Source organism: Mustela erminea, chromosome 19 (assembly GCF_009829155.1).
Source record: "Mustela erminea isolate mMusErm1 chromosome 19, mMusErm1.Pri, whole genome shotgun sequence".
NCBI lineage: Eukaryota > Metazoa > Chordata > Mammalia > Carnivora > Mustelidae > Mustela > Mustela erminea.
This window is the reverse complement of record NC_045632.1, coordinates 42,341,163-42,363,406: the sequence shown is the minus strand read 5'-3', so window position 1 is coordinate 42,363,406 and position 22,244 is coordinate 42,341,163. Positions and strand designations below refer to the sequence as shown.

The window sequence follows — 22,244 nt, the reverse complement described above, 5'->3', positions numbered from 1 at the left end:
ATCTAGCAGATTTAACTGTTTTTATCAGCATACTGCTAACTAAATTTTACCTTATTTTAAAAAATTAACCAGTCATGTTAAAGTTATGCTGCATGGTACAGACTGAAAAAGCTATGGAATGCATATTTATCAAAAAAAAAAAAACAAAAAAAAACAAGAGGCGCCTGGGTGGCTCAGTGGGTTAAGCCTCTGCCTTCAGCTCAGGTCATGATCTCAGGGTCCTGGGATCGAGTCCCGCATCACTCTCTCTGCTCGGCAGGGAGCCTGCTTCCTCCTCCTCCTCTCTCTCTCTTTCTGCCTGCCTCTCTGCCTAGTTGTGATCTCTCTCTGTCAAATAAATAAAATCTTAAAACAAAACAAAAAAAACACCACCCCCAAAACAACCAAAAAACAAAACAATTTAAGTTCCATACAGAATCGATGCCAAATGTAGCATAAGGACAGCTCAATTCTGCAAAATCACAGATGGTGATATAAGCATCTGGGTTCAGTCAATGAAGGTTAGAAAGGGGCTGAGCTATGAAGAAACACTCAGAAAAATCAATCCTAATTATGTATTTATGGGTCCCTACTAACCTACCAATAATATTTTGTCACAAGGATAGTTCAAGCTTTTGTCTTGGGATAGGTGTAATTTTCAAATTTTTTTAATAATAATGGGATGACTTCATATGAGTGATGGCCTTCATCAGCAGTGATCAGCAGCTGAAGGTCTCCCTTCTGCTCTTGGCTGTGCAGAAGTTGCTATGGGTTTCTTTGTTTAAAATGTACTTTGGTAAAGGCATGGAAAAGGTGAAGTTGCCTTGTTATTTACTTGTGTTTGCAGTTTATTTACACTGTGAAGAAGGAATTAGGAGGATGTAAGGGAAGACACTGTCAAGGAAAATAAAAAATAGGACAAACGAGAGAGCTGGCAAAGAACTTCAGACTGTGTGAGCAGGAGGAGGAGTAAGAGAGCTGGGAGATGGGGAGGAAATTTATTGTTTGGAGGGAAGATGTAGAGGCTGTCACGTGAGAAAAACAAACACAGAAACAGACTTAGGTTCAGTGAAAAAGCTTCCACAGGGCTGGTATTCAACAACTGGATGAGATTTCCTTTTTTTTTTTTTTTTTTTTTAAAGATTTTATTTATTCATCAGAGAGAGAGGGAGAGAGAGTGAGCACAAGCAGACAGAATGGCAGACAGAGGCAGAGAGAGAAGCAGGCTCCCTGCCGAGTAAGGAGCCTGATGGGGGACTCAGTCCCAGGACGCTGGGATCATGACCTGAGTCGAAGGCAGCTGCTTAACCAACTGAGCCACCCAGGCGTCCCCTGGATGAGATTTCTAATGAAAGCAAGATGTTTTAGAAGGAATTCTACAAGTAACTGGCTAGACTAGATGGTGGCTAAGAAACTCTCTGAAGTCAATTATTTTAAAAGCATAAAGTCCATGATTTCTAGTTTCTTTTCCTCTGTCAGTCCACAAGGGCTCTTGATTCTAACTTATTAACAGCTATTTCAGAATAGGGGTTTAATATAAAGCAGACACCAACAAGCCTGTTCAGAATAAAAATGTTTTTAATATTTATAAAGAATTTGGGATGCCTGGGTGGCTCAGTCGGTTAAGTAGCTGCCTTCGGCTCAGGTCATGATCCCAGGGTTCTGGGATCAAGCCCCCACATCAGGCTCCTTGCTCAGCGGGGAACCTGCTTCCCTCTCTCCCTGTTCTGCCTGCTGGTCCCCCTGCTTGTGTAGTAAAGCACACAACTTCAGGAAAACTTGATATATAAAGTGTTATTTCAAAATAAAAGAGATAGTGGAAATAATCTACATTTCCAGCTGGAGACTGGGATGGCTCTACCACTTTAGCTATGTGATCTTAGACAAGTTTCTTATTCTCTTTCAGCCTCAGTGTCTTAAGAATCAAATGTAAAACAAACACTGTGGTATATATTGCCTGGCATCTAGAAAGTACTCACACTGTCATTATTACAACAAAGCTGCTGCTCATCACTTCCCAATTTATGTATATGAACATTTGAAATGTCAAGGAAAAAAAAAAAACCCACATCCTCCCAATAAGACTAATTTTTACAAACTAAAACAAAGTCAGAACAAAACAAATTTTAATGAGGCTTCATCTATGATAGAGAGCAAAGTTTTTTTTTAAAAAGATTTTATTTATTTATTTGAGAGTGAGTGAGTAGATGGAGCACATAAGCAGATGGACAGAAGAGGGAGAAACAGACTTTCCTGCTGAGCAGGGAGCCTGACATGGGACTTGATCCCAGAACCCTGGGATCATGACCTGAGCTAAAGGCAGATGTTTAACCAACTGAGCCACACAGGCACCACACACTCTCCTTTTCTCTTAGTATGGGAGAATGCAGATCTATTATCCTCCTCCTCCCTCAACAATCCTCTTCCGGTCCTCATTCTTAGCCTGAGTTCATATTCCTCTGCTTCACTCTCATCTCCTGCCTTTACCCAAAAGACATGTCAGGAAGGCCTAGTATAGACAGATTAGAAAAAAAAAATTATTATTTATTTATTTGACAGAGAGAGAGAAGAAGATCACAAGTTGGCAGAGCAGCAGGCAGAGAGAGGGGGAATCAGGCTCCCTGCTGAGCAGAGAGCCCAATGCGGGGCTCGATTCCATGACCTGAGCTGAAGGCAGAAGCTTAACCCACTGAGCCACCCAGGTGCCCCTAGACAGATTTTTATGTTAATTTGTCCTTACACAAAAATGAGTGTTGGTACAGTTGAAGTGATTTAAAAACTGAAGTCTGTGGGAATTTAAAATAGTGGCTGAGATTCATTTTTTTCTCGGACCACACAGAATCGAAGGCTCCAAAAACATACAAAACACAAATACAAAAACCACATAAAGCCTTTTTGCCTGTTTTTATTTCTAAACAGTTTCCACCTAAAATTCTCCTATGATTTGCTGAATTGCATTAAAACTGCCTATAGTAAAATAAGCAATAATTATTTACCCATTCTCTGACATTAAAGACAAGAATTTATTTGCTAACACTTTATAAGCTAACCAGATGAAAGCATTTTCTCCATAATGACAGAGAAAATCTCTTTCAGCACGCTGTCACCATCCAGACGAATTAAGAGCCAACAGTACGATATTACAGTTTTAGAAAGTTAAGAGGCCAATCAAATTGAAGGCAGTCTTTAGACATAGGGAGTGTACATGAGCTGCTATCAGTAACACAAGCAGCTTTCCAATATATTTATGACCAGGCACTCATTCTGTCCTTTACTAACCTCAATCTCTTGCAAAATCCCAAAGTAAGGCATTTGAATTACAGTTATACAGATGTGTGACCTGAAGAGAACTGCCATCAATAATGTGTCCACATTTTCAAATCATGGAAAGAGGCACTACTATGTGGCAAGCGACAGCAATGGGCAGGCACTTCACAGAAGAAATGTCTATAATTTTTTTTAATGTCTAATTTTTATTAAAACAATAGTGCAGAGATCATAAATATATAACTTGATGAATTTCCCATTAAATGAACACATCCATGTAACTAGCACCCAGATCAAGAAATATACTACCCAAACTTTGGAGGCTCCCCTTGTGCTCTCCCCTCTCCCTAGTCACTACTCACCCCCTGGGTAACTGCTATCTCCAATTCTAACAGAACCCAGAAAAATTCAAAACCCTTTACTGTTGTTAAAAACTGAACCAAAACCAAACCAACAAAGAAAACAACCAACACCAGAATACAAAATACCTTGGCAAAATATCTCTGACTTTCACAGTCTAAAGTTAGATATGCCTGCTTTTACTGCCACTCCGGATACACCGTGAGCCAAAGTGAATAGAAAGAGGAAGTGAGCCCATTTTAAGAGTCAGATACTATGCTGGCAGCAGCCTGGGTAGGACCTTAGCCCTGGTTTTATAGACAGGCTCACAAGGATAAGTAACTTTCCTAATGCCACAAGGCAACAAATAGGAAAGCCAGGATTTAAAATCAGAGCAATCTATTACAAACCTCATGGTCATTTTACTACATCAAAGGTTCTTAAGTTACATTCTGCCAGTTACTGGACTCCATGAAAACACCCCAGGGACTACAGAAGGAAATTAGAGTAAATCCCACCCCTGCTTCACTCAGAGCAGTACCCCTTTTATCCACTATATACATTGGGGTTCTCTATAAAATTTCAAATGAAGGGAAAATTTCAAATTTTAAGAAAAAACCCATATGCCAGAAGATACACATAGCAAGCTCTAGCATCTTCTAGTTCCATCATTCTGTGTTAACACTGAAAACAAATTTTCTTTCTTTTCTAAAGATGTAAAAGATGTACAGGACACAAAATTCAGGGGCACCTAGGTGGCTTAGTGGGTTGAACCTCTGCCTTCGGCTCAGGTCATGATCTCAGGGTCCTGGGATGGAGCCCCACATCAGGCTCTCTGCTAGGCAGGGAGCCTGCTTCCCCCTACTCTCTCTTCCTGCCTCTCTGACTACTTGTAATCTTTCTCTCTGTCAAATAAATAAATAAAATCTATAAAAAACAATTCAAAAGGTCTAAAACATAAACAGTGAAAAGTAATCACCCTCTCATGTGGCACCTAGATACCTGATTAGCCTCCACAGTTTTCAGTTAGTTTCCTACATTTCCTACTAAAGAGAGACAAGTATGTGCACGTACTCCTTTTTAAAAACCACCCAGAGGGTAAAGATATTATACAGAATGTTACATAGCTCTTACATACCATTTTGCTATACACCAAAGATTTAACAGTATTTCAACAAGGTTATTAAAATACACAATGTTTCTTCATCTCACTACAGTTTTTCACTTGCCAAATTAATGATAAGCTGCTATCACCTCTGAAAGGTAAAGAAAAATATCATACTACTAAAATACATTTTTCCAGGGCGCCTGGGTGGCTGGCTCAGTGGGTTAAGCCGCTGCCTTCGGCTCAGGTCATGACCTCAGGTCTTGGGATCAAGTCCCGCATCGGGCTCTCTGCTCAGCAGGGAGCCTGCTTCCTCCTCTCTCTCTCTCTGCCTGCCTCTCTGCCTACTCGTGATCTCTGTCTGTCAAATAAATAAATAAAATCTTTAAAAAAAAAAAATACATTTTTCCAGAAACTCAGAGAAAGAAAATGCTAAATCCCTAATGATAGATTAGGTATGGAAAGCCATCCCTAAATGATGGATTAAAAGCTTTCTAAATTTCACATATGGTAAAAGAGACACATGCTCAGGGAGTTTTAGAACTGATTTCAGTTTCAAAGACAATGGCACAAATCAAAGCCTTTAGTAACGTTAACCTTACGCATGTATTAAATGCTCGAACACCACCACTGCAAGGTTAGCACCACGGGGCCAGAGGCCTCAGAGGTTATCCAAACAGGGGTGGGACATCCCTAAGCCACTGACCTGCCAGCATCTCACACTTCCAAGGACCATTTACTGGGTTACTGCCACCCACGAGTTACCAGTGCTCCTCGGACTTCACCTCCAGTCAGACATCAGGACCACCCACTGGAATCAATATTATTCTTTTTGCCTCAGCTTTTTCTTTTCCAGGCAAATGGTTTCTAACCTCTCCTGGCAGGTTTTATTTTTCAACTTAATCATCTTTATGGGTGATGTGGAAATTCATTTCCCATGCTAGGCTATATTTGTAGAGGCCTTTTGATTAGGAAACTGGTTTAAGTCTTCACTTTTCTTTCCATTCATCAGCTACTTGAAAGAGAGCAAGTCAATCAATTTTCCTTGGATTCTCAGATTCCTCAAGTATATTAAGACCATTAGAGTACATGGCATCATGTCCCCTGTATATGTTTCAGTTATGGGGGGAGGGACAATTTATGGACAATAATTTTTCCTAATGTCGTCCCCTTTTAGGGAAAAGAAGGTAAACTGTAAGAAAATAAGATTAAAAATTTCCTGTGGATTTATTTTTTTTAAAGGTTTATTCATTTATTTATTTTGAGAGAGAGAAAGCACAGTAGAGAGGGGCAGAGGGAAGGAGAGTCCCAAAAAGACTGGGCGGGGAGGCTGAAGTGGGCTTGACCTCACAACCCTCTGAGATCACAACCTGAATTGAAATCAACAATTGGTCACTTAAATGACTGCGCCACCCAGGCGCCCCATTATGGATTTTTTTTTTTTTTAAAAAGGAAGCAAAATACACATGCACAAAGTACCAAGAGGCATGCATACCCAAAACTCCCCTAAATGACTGCCGGTGTAGCTCTGGAGTCAGATTCCAGCCCAATTTTATAGATGGCAGTTCTCTATAAGAACTGATGTTAAATTATTGCCTCAAGGGACTACGGCATCTTAAATTATTGATGACAATCTAACCATTTTTTCTATGCTCCAGGTCATAATGCAGGGAACGTGCCCTGATACACTTTAGAGAACTAAAAGGTTGTTCTTAGCCAGGTAATTCAATTAACTGGAAACAGCACTGTGGCAGAGCTTTTAGTGCTAAAGAAGTATTTTAGAGCTACTATTTACTGTAGGCATACAATAGCCAACCACCACACTAAGTGCTTTTACAAGCATTTTCCTATCTAATTCTCACAACAATTTCTATGAGAAAATAAGCTTAAGAGAGACTGGCAAGTGATAGAGCAGGAATCTTCACTAGGTCTGACTCCAAAGCCCATTCTCTCAAATCACTGACATAAAACTCACTGGAAAACAATCTATCTGAGCAACAAATTATTTAACACCTCTGTCAACAGACTATGCTTTTGTTCATACACAAATATAAACATACATACATAAGAAAAGACCTCAAATAGCCAAAGGGATATTGAAAAAGAAAGCCAAAGTTGGTGGTATCACAATTCCGGACTTCAAGCTCTATTACAAAGCTTGTCATCATCAAGACAGCATGGTACTGGCACAAAAACAGACACATAGATCAATGGAACAGAATAGAGAGCCCAGAAATAGACCCTCAACTCTATGGTCAACTAATCTTTGACAAAGCAGGAAAGAATATCCAATGGAAAAAAGACAGCCTTTTCAATAAATGGTGCTGGGAAAATTGGACAGCCACATGCAGAAAAATGAAATTGGACCATTTCCTTACACCACACACAAAAATAGACTCAAAATGGATGAAGGACCTCAATGTGAGAAAGGAATCCATCCAAATTCTTGAGGAGAACACAGGCAGCAACCTCTTCGACCTCAGCTGCAGCAACATCTTCCTAGGAACATCGCCAAATGCAAGGGAAGCAAGGGCAAAAATGAACTATTGGGATTTCATCAAGATCAAAAGCTTTTGTACAGCAAAGGAAACAGTTAACAAAATCAAAAGACAACTGACAGAATGGGAGAAGATATTTGCAAACGACATATCAGATAAAGGACTAGTGTCCAAAATCTATAAAGAACTTAGCAAACTCAACATCCAAAGAACAAATAATCCAATCAAGAAATGGGCAGAGGACATGAACAGACATTTCTGCAAAGAAGACATCCAGATGGCCAACAGACACATGAAAAAGTGCTCCATATCACTTGGCATCAGGGAAATACAAATCAAAACCACAATGAGATATCACCTCACACCAGTCAGAATGGCTAAAATCAACAAGTCAGGAAATGACAGATGCTGGCGAGGATGCGGAGAAAGGGGAATCCTCCTACACTGTTGGTGGGAACGCAAGCTGGTGCTACCACTCTGGAAAACAGCATGGAGGTTCCTCAAAGTGTTGAAAATAGAACTTCCCTATGACCCAGCAATTACACTACTGGGTATTTACCCTAAAGATACAAATGTAGTGATCCGAAGGGGCACGTGCACCCGAATGTTTATAGCAGCAATGTCCACAATAGCCAAACTATGGAAAGAACCTAGATGTCCATCAACAGATGAATGGATCAAGAAGATGTGGTATATATACACAATGGAATACTATGCAGCCGTCAAAAGAAATGAAATCTTGCCATTTGCGACAACATGGATGGAACTAGAGCGTATCATGCTTAGCGAAATAAGTCAAGCGGAGAAAGACAACTATGATATGATCTCCCTGATATGAGGAAGTGGTGATGCAACATGGGGGCTTAAGTGGGTAGGAGAAGAATCAATGAAAGAAGATGGGATTGGGAGGGAGACAAACCGTAAGTGACTCTTAATCTCACAAAACAAACTGAGGGTTGCTGGGGGGAGGGGGGTTGAGAGAAGCGGGGTGGGGTAATGGACATTCTGTGAAGTGTGTAAACCTGGCGATTCACAGACCTGTACCCCTGGGGATAAAAATGTATGTTTGTAAAAAATAAAAAATTTTAAAAAAACATACATACATATACATTCACATACCAGAATTTTTTTCTTCAAGTAGCATGATTTTTAAAAATACATATTTTTTTTATTTATGACAGAGAGAAATAGCGAGAGAGGGAACACAAGGACAGGGGAGCTTGAGAGGGAGAAGCAGGCTCCTGGCCCAGCAGGGAGCCCTATGCAGGGGATCAATCCCAGGAGGCTGGGATCATAACCTGAGCCGAAGGCAGACACCTAAGAACTGAGCCACCCAGGCGCCCCCAAGTAGCATTATTTATGAGAATAATCAAGCTAGCATTTATGACAACTCTTAGTGTCACTAATCTACAATTTTATTTAAAGCAAAATATATGCAAAAACTTAATTACTCCATTAATTATCCAAGTTATTTTTCAAATATAATTGTAGCCAAAGAGCAGTTTTTATAAAACAATTCTTATATTCATTTAAAGCCACATTGGCTTGTTCCAGAAAGACTGACCAATCCTGTTCTCAGACATGACAAGACCTCTTACTGCTTCAAGCCTTTGCAAACACTGTTCTTTCTGCCCATAATGCTCTCCCTCGCTTGTCCAGTAGGCAAACTCCCACTCTTCCTTCAAATTCCTGCAAGGGTATTCTCCTGTGAACTCCCCAGGCAGAGGCAGACATAAGCACTCATTCCTCGTCTACACTGTTCACTGTTCCCCTTCTGAACCTCCATTATGTACAGGTGCTGCTAAAGTAGTCTACAATGATTATGTATCTATCTTCCCTCAAGACTGACAGTTGCACAAGGACAGAAACCATCTTTCCTTCCTTCCTTCTAATTTTTAGAGAGAGAGAGAAACAGAGAGTGTGAGAGCAAGCAGGGTGTGAGGGGGTGCGAGGCAGAGGGAGAAGAAGAGAGACTCTTAAGCAAGCTCCACATCCAGCACGGAGCCCGACTCGGGGCTCGATCCTGTGATCCCGAGGGTCATGACCTGGGCTGAAATCAAGAGTTGGAAGTTTAACAGACTGAGCCACCACAGGCGCCCCTGTGCATTTTCATCTATGTATTTACCAGTCCCTACTGGAGAATCTAGGACAACATGGGGTTTGTTACTTAAAACCTACCTAACACAAACTAGCAAATTACAAACATTTAAAACTTTTCCAGAGACCGGTAACATGTATTATTCTACTTTGACTAACTTCTAGTCTACCCTGTAACTCTAGTTTTCAAAAAGCCAGAATAAGAACTATTTTCTGAAGATCTCCATTAGACAACTAAACACAATGCACAAAACACTGTGGTTGGGGTGCCTGGGTGGCTCAGTGGGTTAAGCCTCTGCCTTCAGTTCAGGTCATGATCTCAGGGTCCTGGGATGGAGCTCCGCATCGGGCTCTCTGCTCAGGGGGGAGCCTGCTTCCCCCTCTCTGCCTGCCTCTCTGCCTGCTTGTAATTTCTCTCTCCGTCAAATAAACAAATAAAATCTTTAAAAAATAAAACAAACAAAACGCTGTGGTGGGTAATGTGAGGGTTAAAAAATCAGGGGCCCCCATCTCAGTGGGAATCTACAATAGAGGACAGACATGTTTTTAATTGTTTCAACATAATGTTCTGTAAGAACAATAGCAAAAATAAGTGCTCTGGAAACTACAAAGTGGAAGGCTAATAACAGTGAAGGAGGCTGGAGAAGGGACTGACAGAACGTTTAAGCTGGATTTTAACAAATGGGTGGAAAGGTACATTATCAGTCAGGGAACAAACAGCATTGAGCAAAAAGGTTCAGAAGTATAAGATAAATGCATATTTTATGTCTAAAAACTTCTTACTACTACAGATATAAGCTATCTGCTTATATAATGAAATGTTATTTTCCCAAGAAAATGTCATGGAAGTCTGATCACAAAAATCAAAAAGCTTCAAAGAAAATAAATGCATTGCATAATATCCTCCTGTCTCTTCTCCTAGCTAAAAAGTACTATATTCTTGGGGGTACCATTAGTTGCTATCACCCTATTAGATTAATTCATTCACTGACAAAGGGAAATCTCAATCATTAAAAGATAATTCTATTTTCTACACTGACCACTAAGTAGCTTGATTTTTTTCATTTATTCTAAAAAATGTAATGTCACATAGAGGGATACACATACACACACACACATACTCACACAAAATAACACTAATAATAGCAGATGACACCTACTCAGAGCCACATACTCAAGAAGTGCTTTCATATGTATTTGCTTATTTAATCCTTACAATGATCTTATGAGATAGGCACAATTATTAGTCTCATTTTATCAATGAGGAAACTCAGCCACAGAAAGAGGAAATAAATTGTTCAAGGTGACAAAGTAAGTGGCAAAACCAGATTCAGATCTTGCAGGCTGGCTCTAGTGTCTGGGCTCTTCACCACTATCTCCGTACACACACACACACACACACACACACACACACACACACACACACTCTTACTTTTGTGTTAATTTAAATAATAGTGTACATATAATTTTGTGAATGGAAAAACCCACAAATTTTCTGTAACACCAATTAAAAATTTTTTAAAGTGTTAAAATACATTTAACATAAAAATTACCATCTTAACTATTTTTAAGTGCTGAGTTCAGTAGTGTTAAGTACATTTACAATGTTGTGCAACCAATTTGTAGAACACTCTTTAATGCCTGGAAATCATTTTATTTAGTTCATGTACTATAATTATATTTCAATTCCATTTCTTCTGATTATCAAAGATGAATGTGTGCTTTTTCCTATTCTTATATGAAATTGATAATTAAGCTTATAAACTTGAAGAATATATTAACATTTAACAATATCCTTTTCAAACATTAGTTCTCATCTTGATTATTTTTGTTTTGTCAGAGTATACTTTTTATACAAATTGGAGTTTTGAACAATATATAGATACTTTAAATACAAATCTTACTATATATATATATATTTTAAAGATTTTATTTATTTGGGTGCCTGGGTGGCTCAGTGGGTTAAGCCGCTGCCTTCGGCTCAGGTCATGATCTCAGGGTCCTGGGATGGAGTCCCGCATCGGGCTCTCTGCTCAGCGGGGAGTCTGCTTCCTCCTCTCTCTCTCTCTGCCTGCCTCTCTGCCTACTTGTGATCTCATCTGTCAAATAAATAAATAAAATCTTAAAAAAAAAAATAAAATAAAGATTTTATTTATTTGACAGAGAGAAAGAGATCACAAGCAGGCAGAGAGCGAGGGGAAAGCAGGCTCCCCGCTGAGCAGAGAGCCAGACATGGGGCTCGATCCCAGGACTTTGAGATCACGACCCGAGCCGAAGGCAGAGGCTCAACCCACTGACCCACTCAGGTGCCCCTAAATCTTACTATATTTAAACTCTGCTTAAAGCAGGGTATAATTTTTTTTTTTAAGATTTTTATTTATTTATTTGACAGAGAGAGACCACAAGTAGGCAGAGAGAGGAGGAAACAGGCTTCCTACTGAGCAAGAGCCCGATGTGGGCTCAATCCCAGGACCCCGGGATCATGACCTGAGGCGAAGGCAGAGGCTTTAACCAACTGAGCCACCCAGGCGCCCCAGGGTATAATTTTATATAGAAAAAAATCCATGTCAATTAAAAGTCTTATCAAATTTAAACACTGGGTAAGACTAAACTTCAGTGTTGAAGACTGAGGGAGGCATGGGTAATAAAACTAAAAAGACACAAGGAAGTGATCAGTATAAAAACTGAGGTAATGAGTACTTTTGAGGGGAGGGAGAAGGTCATAATTCGATGCCCACATGGAGGAGGCTGCTGGGGTAGCTGTCAAAGTTTGACTTTTTTAAAATCTGCATGGTGTTTTCAGGATGTTAGCCTTACAATAATTAAGCTACATATTTCTTTTATTTTTTTATTTTAATTTATTTTTATTTTTTTAAAAGATTTTATTTATTTATTTGACAGAGAGAGATCACAAGTAGGCAGAGAGGCAGGCAGAGAGGGAGAGGAGGAAGCAGGCTCCCCGCTAAGCAGAGAGCCCGATGCGGGACTTGATCTCAGGACCCTGAGGTCATGACCCGAGCTGAAGGCAGCGGCCTAACCCACTGAGCCACCCAGGCGCCCCTAAGCTACATATTTCTTTTGTGAGTATTTCTATCTCTGTACCATAAAAAAGTTAAAAGAAAAATGGTTTAGGTTGGGCACCTGGGTGGCTTAGTCAATTAAGCATCTGCCTTTGGCTCAGGTCATGATCCCAGAGTCCTGGGATCCAGCCCCACATCAGGCTTTCTGCTCAGCAGGAACCCTGCTTCTCCCTCCCCCCCATCCCCTGCTTGTGTTCCCTCTCTTGCTGTGTCTCTCTCTGTCAAATAATAAATATAATCTTAAAAAAAAAAAAAAAAGGTTTAGGTTAATTCCCTTCTTTGAGTAGTTTGAAAATATTAAATATTGCTCTAGTAAAGAGAATACACAAATGGTCAAACATTACACTTATAGAATCAAGACATTCATAAAAAAGTAAAGTAATATTATTTCCAAAGAGTTAATAATGTTCTAAAAATATCTATGATAAAGTAATTTTTACAAATAAGACAAAAATGAGGAAAGATAGTTGGATCAATTAAGAGCATATATATACATGACAGTAAATCGTTTTTATGAGGACCAATAAATGATGAATTCATGTACAATCTTAAAATTAAAACTAAGTCTCTTTATAGCAATTACATTTAATGAACACAAAAACACAGTATAACTTTTGACAAATGAAAGACAAAATTAAATTATTTATAAAAAACATTATGCACAAACACGACAAAGAGAGCCTGAAAGGTTGGGGTAAAGTACTAACCAGTTACTGCCAGCAGCTGTGAACCTCTCACCTCCATTTCCTCCCGATGAGACCTGTCTCTGTCTTCAAATTCACGTGTCCTTCTCCGAGCCTCTTCAAAGGCCTGTTGTGCTAATGCATCCTCCTGCTGTGGGAATACATGAAAAAGGTATTTTAATTTTGATTTAGAATAAAAACTTACAATCTGACAGTGTTTGCTTCTTGGAGGAAATGAACAGTTCTTGGAGAAATGAACAGGCTTTAACCCACTGAGCCACCCAGGCACCCCTATATTCTTTAAAAAAAAAAAAAAAAGATTTTAGGAGCACCTGGGTGGCTCACTGGGTTAAAGCCTCTGCCTTCAGCTCAGGTCATGATCCCAGAGTCCTGGGATCGAGCCCCACGTCAGGTTCTCTGCTCAGCGGGGAGCCTGCTTTCTCCTCCTCTCTCTCTGCCTGCCTCTCTGCCTACTTGTGATCTCTGTCTGTCAAATAAATAAATAAAATCTTTTAAAAAATAAAATAAAATAAAAAATAAAAAGAGATTTTATTTATTTATTTGACAGAGATTATAAGTGGGCAGAGAGGCAGGCAGAGAGAAAGGGGGAAGCAGGCTCCCTCCACTTCCCTCACCACCCCCCCACCTCTCCCACCCCTGCCCAAGCAGAGAGCCCTACATGGGGCTCAATCTCAGGATCCTGAGATCATGACCTGAGCTGAAGGCAGAGGCTTAACCCACTGAGCCACCCAGGCACCCCTGGAGCTACTTTTAAAAGAAAACTTGGGCAGCTCTTTCTGCCCACAGGTCCTGTCCCCATGCTTTAATAAAATTACCTTTTTGCAACCCCCCAAATCAATGTTTTACATCACATTTTGGTAATAGTAACTGTGTTCAATCATATTCTAACAGCTGCACATGCTCTTCCTTTCCTTTACCTCATCCTATTCACCAAAATAAAATCGTGTACAAGTCAGTATTTAAACCACAGAGGTATACACTTCCATAATTTGGGTTTAAGATAGGCCAGGCCCTCTAATTAGGACAAAAAAGCCAGAAATACAAAAAAGAGAATATTAACAGAATTTATTATACAAATATTAGAAACTGAACAATAGAAAGTAAATAAAAGTCCAGAGGATATTATCAAGAAAAAATATAACAAGTCTAGGGCACCTGGATGGCTCAGTGGGTTAAAGCCTCTGCTTTCGGCTCAGGTCATGATCCCAGAATTCTGGGATTGAGCCCCGCATCGGGCTCTCTGCTCAGCGGGAAGCCTGCTTCCCCCCCCACCCCCCACCCTCTGCCTACTTGTAATCTCTGTCTGTCAAATAAATAAATAAAATCTTAAAAAAAAAAAAAGATAGGGCTGCCTGGGTGGCTCAGTGGGTTAAAGCCTCTGCCTTCAGGTCCTGGGATGGAGCCCCCACCCCCGCATCGCATTGCATGGGGCTCTCTGCTTAGCCAGGAGCCTGCTTCCCTTCCTGTCTCTGCCTGCCTCTCTGCCTACTTGTGATCTCTGTCTGTCAAATAAATAAATAAAATCTTATAAAACAAAAAAGATGTAACAAGTCTATCCTAACCCTTTCCCAATAAATAAAGATCTACACATGAAGAAAATCCAGATACCTGAAACTCACTGCATCTAAGGGACAACCGATTTGAACTTTCTCTTTTACTCCCCTTTAGTTTCCATTCGCGGCACCACCCGTTCATTTCTGCCAGCAATCTGAGACATCTTTGGTTCTTCACTCTCCTGTCTCCATAGAGCTCATCAACCACCAAGTCCTAGCCATAAGATCTCCTAAATACTTTTGGAAACTTAACGTGTCCTTTATTTTCTACATTTTCCTAGTTCAGGCTTCTAAGATCACTTATTAAAATTACTGCAAAGGTCTCTTAACCAGTCTCTTCCTGCTTCCCTTCCGTCATCCCCAATCTACCACACAGCCGTCAGAGCATGCCTGAGGCACAATCTGACCACAACACCCCCGACTTAAAAAAAGCTCTCTCATTGTCTATAGCACAGGATGCTCAACCTTTGCAGTCACACACTTAATACTAGGATTTTTTTTATGGTACATTGGAAGAAACTAAAAGATAAAAATACCCCAAAGTCATCAATATTCACCTTCCTAGATTCACTGCAGCAAGGGGTGACCTGTAACTCAGTTCTAACCAATCAGACGGAAGCATAAGTCACCTAATGGGGCTTCTAAGAAAGTCATTTAAGAGACATTTCATCTTTTCTCCTTTCTATGAGCTGATACTATGCCCAGAGATACAGCAGCCATTGTGCAAACACAACAGAGATGTAATCACACATTGAGCACAGCACAGCAGGAAGATGAGAAGACCCACAACCACTGTCCTCTAAGTGTGTGCTGCACCTATCTGCAACGTACCTATACTGCTTGGTATTGTGTTCTGTGTGATGCATGTTTTGTCACTATTAGTATGGTTGTTTAATACTTAAAATTGTCAATGACAAGATACTGTAACTTAAACAAAACTGAAAGGTGTAATCAAATTTCTATTCTTTGATGTATTTACCAGCTTTATGACACAGGGGAAGGCATTTCATTTCTCTATGCCTCAGTAAACTCACATGTAAAATGGGCATAGTAGTAATACCTACTTTGTAAGACTGCTGTAAAGATTAAATAACATATAAAACATGCTTAAGCATATTAACGGACAGCATACAATAAGTGCTATCAATTATTTTACAAGCATTTATAGGTATGTCAAATTTACACCTCTGACTAAATATCATTACACATTCCTACTGTATTCTCAGAATATACCATACGAGCTTGAGGTACCTGCAAAAGAACACTGTCCCCAACTCCCAAGGGCTTTCCACTGTTTAGTTATCAACTGGGACACATCTACTGATAACAGGGTACTTCTGTCCTGTGCCTTCAATCACTTTTTCATTCACTCTACAAATGTTTGAGTCTTTATTATGTCCAAGTCACTGTGCTAAGGTGCCATGGATACAATGTGAGGGAACAATTGCGCTTCTTCTCACAGTCTCTGGTCTAGTGGGGCAGGAGATGATGAACAAATAATTACAAAAATCAATATATAAATGTCAAGTGTAAGTACAGTAGAGGAGTATTACATGATGAAATGAGAGCATATAACATGAAATGTGATCTAATTCCCTAAGGAAGCTATTAGCTGCTAATGTATATTCTAGCAATGGTCACAGATTTTTATTTAATTACAAGAAAGGAAGTATTATTACTAATAGTTGTAGTAAAATAAGCCAAGAGACATTTGGTAGCTCTCTGGTTTCTAACTCCAGCTTCTGAGTCCTTTCTAGCAAAAGGTGAAATGTATGTGCAGTGAACAGTCTGCACTTTAATTTTATTTATTTACTTGTTTACTTATTTAAAGATTTTATTTATTTATTTGACAGAGAGAGAGATCACAACTAGGCAGAGAGGCAGGGGGAAGCAGGCTCCCTGCTGAACAGAGAGCTGGATGTGGGGCTCAATCCCAGGACCCTGAGATCATGACCTGAGCGGAAGGCAGAGGCAGAGGCTTAACCCACTGAGCCACCCAGGCACCCCTGCACTTTAATTTTAAAGATGATTGGCAATGACCAGTGTTATTCTTAACTAACACCTACCCCCTTTTCAAGGGCATCATACAGGGAAACTCCTGATAAAATGACATACTCACCCATAAAGTTTGCTCAAAATGGCTAGGGACAACTCATTCTATCTTATCTCAGATGGCAGTGGGAGCAGCTGTTGACACTCTCGTCCCCATTAGCTACTTGTTACACTATGTCTTAACCATGATCTGTCCAAAGGAGTCAGGTGAAGTCATCATAAAAGGTGGGTATAGTGAAACCCACATGGCAAATAAAGGCTTTGCAGTCCTGTCACACAGCATATACAGAATATTCTCAACATTCTTGCTTCTTGATTTTGTCTTCATTGTATTGCCTAAATCTCTAACTATATTCATTTTACAGTTTAGTAATATCTTTCTGCAGAAGTGAATTTACAAACGAAGTACAGGTTTAATGAAAAATTAAGAATCAAATTCATTCCAAGAACGCTGATGATGAACACGTAATTTGCATAAAATAACGACATTTACTATTCTCTATGAAGACCAGATTGGTATCACTGATCACATGAAAACCAAAAGAAATAAAACTGCTGAAGAAGCATCAACATATACTTCAAAGGCGACAATTTAACACGAGCAGCTGCAACCGGTACATTTAACATCACTCTGTAAAACACAACTTCATTTAAATCAAGTGATTTAATTCACTGACAAATGACAAATGATTCAAATCACATTATCATGCACATACAAAAAGCAAAGCTGTTTATGTGCTGATTTAATTAACAAAAACCTTGCCAAGAGCAAAAGGACATCAGTTTTACATTAGTATCATCAGGTATGTTAAATAGGAAGTCTGTTAATTCAAATAATGGTTCCATTTTTCTAACTTGATCATAGAACCAAAATTAAATTTTGGTGTGTGTATGTATATATGTATGTATTTATATTTATTTGAGAAAGAGATCACAAGTAGGCAAAGAGGCAGGCAGAAAGAGAGACGGGGAAGCAGGCTCCCTGCCAAGCAGAGACCCCAATGCGGGGCTCAGATCCCAGGACCCAGAGATCATGACCTGAGCTGAAGGCAGAAGCTTAACCCACTGAGCCACCCAGGCGCCACCCCCCCATTAAGCTTTGTAAAGTTCACTACATTAAAGGTGTAGTAATATCTTTTTTTTTTTAGGGTTTTATTTTTAAGTACTCTCTACACCAAACATGGGGTCTGAACTCACAATCCCAAAATCAACAGTTGGTGCTACACTGACAGAGCCAGCCAGGCCCCTGAAACATCTTTTTTTCTGACTGCCAAAGCAAATTAATTTAAAAAGTACAACAGGGAAGATAAAACTATTCGCTCTTATATTGATAATACAATTGCTGGTGGAGCACACACTGTATAAAGAGTAACATTCCTAGGATGCCTGGGTGGCTCAGTTTACTGTCTAACTCTTTTTTTTTTTTAAGATTTTTATTTATTTATTTGACCGACAGAGATCACAAATAGGCAGAGAGGGAGGCAGAGAAAGAGAGAAGCAGGCTCCAATGCAGGACTCAATCCCAGGACCCTGGGATCATGACCTGAGCTGAAGGCAGAGGCTTAACCCACTGAGCCACCCAGGCGCCTGTGTCTGACTCTCGATTTCAGCTTAGGTCATGATCTCAGGGTTGTGAGATCCAGCCCTAAGTCCAGTCCCGAGGTAGGCATGGAGCCTGCTTACAATTCTCTCTCCCTCTGCCCTTCTCCTCTCTCTTAAAAAAAAAAGAAAAGAAAAAAAGTAACATTCTCAGTAAATTTTTAAAAACAAACAAACAGAGGGGCTCCTGGGTAGCTCAGTCGGTTGAGTATCTGGCTCTTGGTTTTGGCTCAAGGTCATGATCTCCCAGTTGTGGGATCTGAATTGAGCCTACCTTGAGCTCTGCGCTCAGAGGGAGTCTGGGATTCTCTTTCTCTTCCTCTGCCCCCTTCCCCATCCTCATGCACATGGGCAATCTCTCTCTCAAATAAATAAATAAATAACTTTTTAAAAAACTATGAAATAGAAATTTACTAGGAACAAGATGTAGCATATGTAATTCATAACTATATCCAAAGAAGATAGTCTGCCAATCATTTAGAAGTCATAATTGCATAAATTAGAAATGTGTATCTACAAAGTAACAGAACTGTAGAGTTGATAAAACTGATGTTGAATATAAAAAACTCATCAGAACCGTAAACCCACATCTTGGATTTTAGAAAATTTGAGCCTTCTTTGAGCAAATGCTCTGAAATCAACACAGGTCCTTCACTGGCACTGACCTTTTTATGGTAAATGAGTATTCAGTTACACCTCGTTCAAAATTTGCTGGAAATCTCTGATGAGAGTATCCAATGGTGAAGTGTCAAAAATTTGATTTTTAAGCTTTTAGAGAGTTACAATTATTGAAAACCAAAAGCATTAAGACAACCCTGAATTTTATCCCTACGAATTAGAGAAAATAAATTGAATGATGAAAATATAATCAGTAAACATGATTTAATTATTTCTACAATTATACTCAGAATTATATTCATTACTGGTAAACTTTTAAAACATTTTATTATTGTCATACATTATATTTTCAAAAGAGTATACTTATATTAAGGCTTTCCTGTCTAATATGGTAGCAACTGGCCACATGTGACTACCGCACACTTGAAATGTAGCTAATTTGTGGGCGCCTGCGTGGTTCAGTTGGTTGAGCATCCTACTGTTGGTTTCGGCTCAGGTCATGATCTAGGGTCATGAGATCAAGCCCCACATTGGCATCTTCACTCAGCAGAGAGTCTGATTGAGGATTCTCTCCCCTCTGACCCTCTTCCCCTGTTTGTACTCTCTCTCTCAAATAAATAAATCTAAAAAAAAAGGGAACGTAGCTAGCCTGAGTCTGTACATGGAAAATACACAGTGGATTTCAAGTATTTGTTACAAAGAAAAAAATGTGAAACATCTCAGTAAATTTTTATATTAATTTTATGTTCAAGTATGATATTTTGGATATACTGGGTTAAACAAAATATAATATAAAAATTAAATACAATTGCTTCTTTTTATTTTTTAATGTGGCTTCTAGAAAAACTTCAATTATATTATGTGGTTCACATCTGAATTCTACTGGGCAGCACTGTCCTAAATTACAGTCTGATGAATTTCCACAAACTGAACTTTCCATGTAACTAGAATCCATAGGAAGAAACAGAACAGTAATAGCATCTCACAAGTCTCCTTCTGCTCCATTCCACTATGTAGCCTCCTCTCTCAGGGATAAGCCATTATCCTTATTTCTAAAAACTTTTCAGTTTTGCCCATTTCTGTTCTTTCAGATGAATGGATTCATGCAGCATGTCCTTTTTGGATATACTCAATATATTTGTGAAATCCATCCATATTGGTGTGCTAGTTGTAGTTTTTCATTATCATTGCATTTCTTTGCAAATGAGCCATTTATTCATTCCACTGTTAACTGGCACTTGAGCAGTTTGCAGTTTCTATTACTAGTGCTGCTACAAGTCCAGTACGTATCTCTTAATGAATTTTGTATTCAATTCCTTTGCACACCATGACTTAGACTAGAACTATGTAATACTATGTATTGCCAATTTTCCAATTGTTATGTCAATATGACATAGCCAAGACACCACCTATTGTTCCATATCCTTGCCAACATTAGTCAAAAGTACTCTGAATAAAGGCAAAAACAGGGGCGCCTGGGTGGCTCAGTGGTTTAAGCCTCTGCCTTCAGCTCAGGTCATGGTCTCAGGATCCTGGGATCAAGCCCCCATCAGGCTCTCTGCTCGGTGGGGAGCCTGCTTCCCCCTCTCTCTCTGCCTGCCTCTCCGCCTACTTGTGATCTCTCTCTGTCAAATAAATAAATAAAATCTTGGGAAAAAAAAGGCAGAAAGACAATACTGGTGAAAATACTTCAGCTGAAATACTCACGAACTTTAATTAAAATGGAATTGTGACCATATTGTTTATCTCTTAGCTTACCAGGTACCTGATACCTCAGTATCTGTTACTGTCCTCATACAGCAGACAGAGAAAACGAACAAGCTCTCGTGTATCTCTTCTTATCAGGACACTAATCCTACCATATCCGGGCCCCACTCTTATGACCCTCATTTAACCTTAGCTACCCCCCATAAAGGTCCTATCTCCAAATACAGTCACATTGGGGGTTGAGGCTTTAACATATGAATTTTGGGGGAACACAAATATTCAGTCCATAACAGATGTAAGCAGTGGGGTTAGGATTCATAATTGTATGACAATGAAGCCCCCATTCCTAACTTGTACATATTTGACAGATGATTTTGGGATAGGGAAGGTATTACAGAAGTGCTCACTGCTGATTCAATGTTTGGAGTCTCCTGCTTTAAAATTTTTACATTGTGTAAGACCTGTAATTGTATTAGTTTATAATCACAACAGATGGTACTAACTTTGTAATGACAAAGCTCAGGTTATAGACTGGGGAAACAAGACTTGGAAAATTCTAAGTATCTAAGATATGGTGGATTAAACTTAAAAACGTTATCATTTTCACAAAATACTCCAGTTTTAGAAATTAATTAAGTCTGAAATTTTACCTTATATAAATGTAATCTACTGTATCACTTCTTACAGAAACAGCCTTCTAAATTGAGGATTATTTACTATTTTTCTGAAAGAGTTGGTAACTCCTTATCTCTGTAGAAGTCAAGAAAGCAGGGATTCTTCCTTCCTTTCTTTTTTTTTATATTGGGTGCCTGGGTGGCTCAAGTGGGTTAAGGTCTCTGCCTTTGGCTCAGGTCATGATCTCAGGGTCCTGGGATCAAGCCCCACATTGGGCTCTAGCCCCACATCAGGCTCTCTGCTCAGCAGGGAGCCTGCTTCCTCCTCTCTCTCTGCCTGCCTCTCTGCCTACTTGTGATCTCTGTCAAATAAATAAATAAAATCTTAAAAAAATAAAATAAAAAAAAAAGATGTGACAGTGAGAGAGGGAACAGAAGCAGGAGGAGTGGGAGAGGGAGAAGCCAGGCTTCCCGCCAAGCAGGGAGCCCGATGCAGGGCTTGATCCAAGGATCCTGGGATCAGGACCTGAACCAAAGGCAGATTCTTTACCTCTGAGCCACCCAGGTGCCCCAGCAGGGATTCTTTCTTAAGAATTTTAATTCTGTTCCATATCTATTTATTTATTTATTACTTATTTTTAAAGTAATCTCTATACCTAACATGGGGCTTGAACTCATAACCCCAAGATCAAGAGTCACATGTTCTACCAACTGAGCCAGCCAAGCACCCAAGAATTTTAATTTTGAATTTTAATTTTTTACTAGGAAGGTTCTGGGTTCTGATCCTCAGTAAGAAAATTCTCACGTTCTATATATGGAGAGCATAGGAAAAGACAACAGAAAGAAACAACAAAAAAAGAACTCCTTTTTATTCTTGTCATTATTTTAACTTCATTGAAAGAATTAATATAAAACAACCCAAAGAAATCAACATCTACTAATAATTGGATATTTTTACATGTTCTTTTAGCATTTTGAATGTCACTGTCATCCTACTACTTTCTGGCTGGCACAATTTCAAAAGACAAGTCA

At 39.4% G+C, this 22,244-nt stretch overlaps 1 protein-coding gene across 2 annotated transcripts in view; it reads right to left on the bottom strand.

Moving 5' to 3' along the window:
* The window catches only part of CBFB (core-binding factor subunit beta), a 64,986-nt gene that overhangs the window by 5,526 nt on the left and 37,216 nt on the right, over positions 1-22,244 (bottom strand). Inside the window, exon 5 of one of the 2 annotated variants that reach the window (XM_032324359.1) lies at positions 13,104-13,199. In XM_032324359.1, coding sequence (XP_032180250.1) covers positions 13,104-13,199 — 96 coding nt within the window. Of the gene's footprint in view, positions 1-13,072; positions 13,200-22,244 lie in introns of both variants that reach the window. The other variant, XM_032324360.1, reaches the window with a different exon arrangement.